The sequence below is a fragment of the Cariama cristata genome, unplaced genomic scaffold, assembly GCF_000690535.1.
Source record: "Cariama cristata isolate BGI_N322 unplaced genomic scaffold, ASM69053v1 scaffold8752, whole genome shotgun sequence".
NCBI lineage: Eukaryota > Metazoa > Chordata > Aves > Cariamiformes > Cariamidae > Cariama > Cariama cristata.
Genome location: NW_009602076.1, coordinates 21,593 through 23,015, shown reverse-complemented (window position 1 = coordinate 23,015; position 1,423 = coordinate 21,593). Strand labels below are relative to the sequence as shown.

The window sequence follows — 1,423 nt, the reverse complement described above, 5'->3', positions numbered from 1 at the left end:
CCCCCGCCCCCCCAGTGCCCACTTATTCCCCTCCAGTCCAATAGTACAGGAGTTCGCCCGTGGCTCCATCCACAAGAGCAGGCAGCCGATACAAATTACAGCTAAAGCAGAGATGCAGTTTCTGCAGCTGGACTCTGCAGTTGCCTTACCTGCTGCTGGTTACTACGCTCAGCTGATACTTGGGTGCGAGCTCAGCTCTGCTGCATTCTGCCGACGCCTGCGCTAAAATAGCTGGGCTTTAAATCAACTTTCCCTGGCATAGCATGAGAGAAGTTTCTGCTGATACTGATCTTGGTAGTTCATGAGCTAGGAAGCACTCCTACTCAGCAGAAACTGAGGGTGGTCTGTGAGCACTTCCACCACCTCATGCTACTGATGGTTACAGTTTCACGTTGGTCTGAGGTGAATTGTGGTGGGTCCCGGCTCCTCCCAGAAGACCCCAGTCTGCAATCAAACAGCTCAACGTACGCTGCTACTGGACCAGAACAGGCTGACTCAGGGTCGTTTAAAATCAGTGACTGCTCTAGCTGTAGCTTCCTAGGAAGTTTTTTGGCTGCCCTTTTGGAGATCTGTACATGGCAACTTAGTATGGGCTTTCTCCAAGTGAAAACAAAGTTCCAAAAACCAAACATCAACAGACCACATTCCAGTATTTCAGTATGTTGGTCCAGGTAAGCAAACACACCTTGGTAAGCTGTCCGTATCCCTGCTGCCTTCCAACTTCTTTGTGCTTGTCGGTTGGAAAAAACTCCTGTGGGGTATGATCACCATGGCGAAACACCTGATAAAATAGATGGAATTCCTTTTGCATTACCAGGGTTTTTGTGATCAATATTATTAGTGCAGTCACAAGGAATATGCATCTGTATCTGTATCTGACTGTACCTGACAGATGTGAAAAATATTCACGGTGTTTTTCTGGGTCTAGATAGCCACAATACCTGTTTGATTTATTTAAACAAATATAACTCTTCTTTTTTTCCTGGCATTTGAAAAGTAATTAGCTCAAATAAATTTTTGCAAGTTATAAAACCTATAAAATAATATATTTTAAAGAGGTTTTATATATTTTAGGAAGGATAGACTTCAACATTCAATAAAGAGAGAACAAACAGAAGCATGTAAGTAATTTTCCAGAAATATTAGAACATTAATATTTTGGTAGGACTAACTGGGAATTCAGAAGGAAAAAAAACCACACTACTGCTCTAGATACAATTTCTGTGGCTGACTGCTGTGAAGTGCTCTTTCTTGGCAGAAATTAGCCTTAAAAACCCACATATTGACTTTTTCATCACAAGAGGTGATTAAAGTGTCATATATTATTTAAATACGGACTAAAGTGTTACTCCGAAAACGTTGAACCTATTCTGGAATTTCACTTCAGATAAAAAATATATCTATAAAGACACATCACAATTTT

The 1,423-nt window shown here is 41.4% G+C and overlaps 1 protein-coding gene across 1 annotated transcript in view; it reads right to left on the bottom strand.

The window, feature by feature from the left end:
* The window catches only part of LOC104157298 (prostatic acid phosphatase-like), a 13,393-nt gene that overhangs the window by 11,115 nt on the left and 855 nt on the right, over nt 1-1,423 (bottom strand). Inside the window, exon 2 of the mRNA XM_009694584.1 lies at nt 686-781. Coding sequence (XP_009692886.1) covers nt 686-781 — 96 coding nt within the window. The remainder of the gene's footprint in view (nt 1-685; nt 782-1,423) is intronic.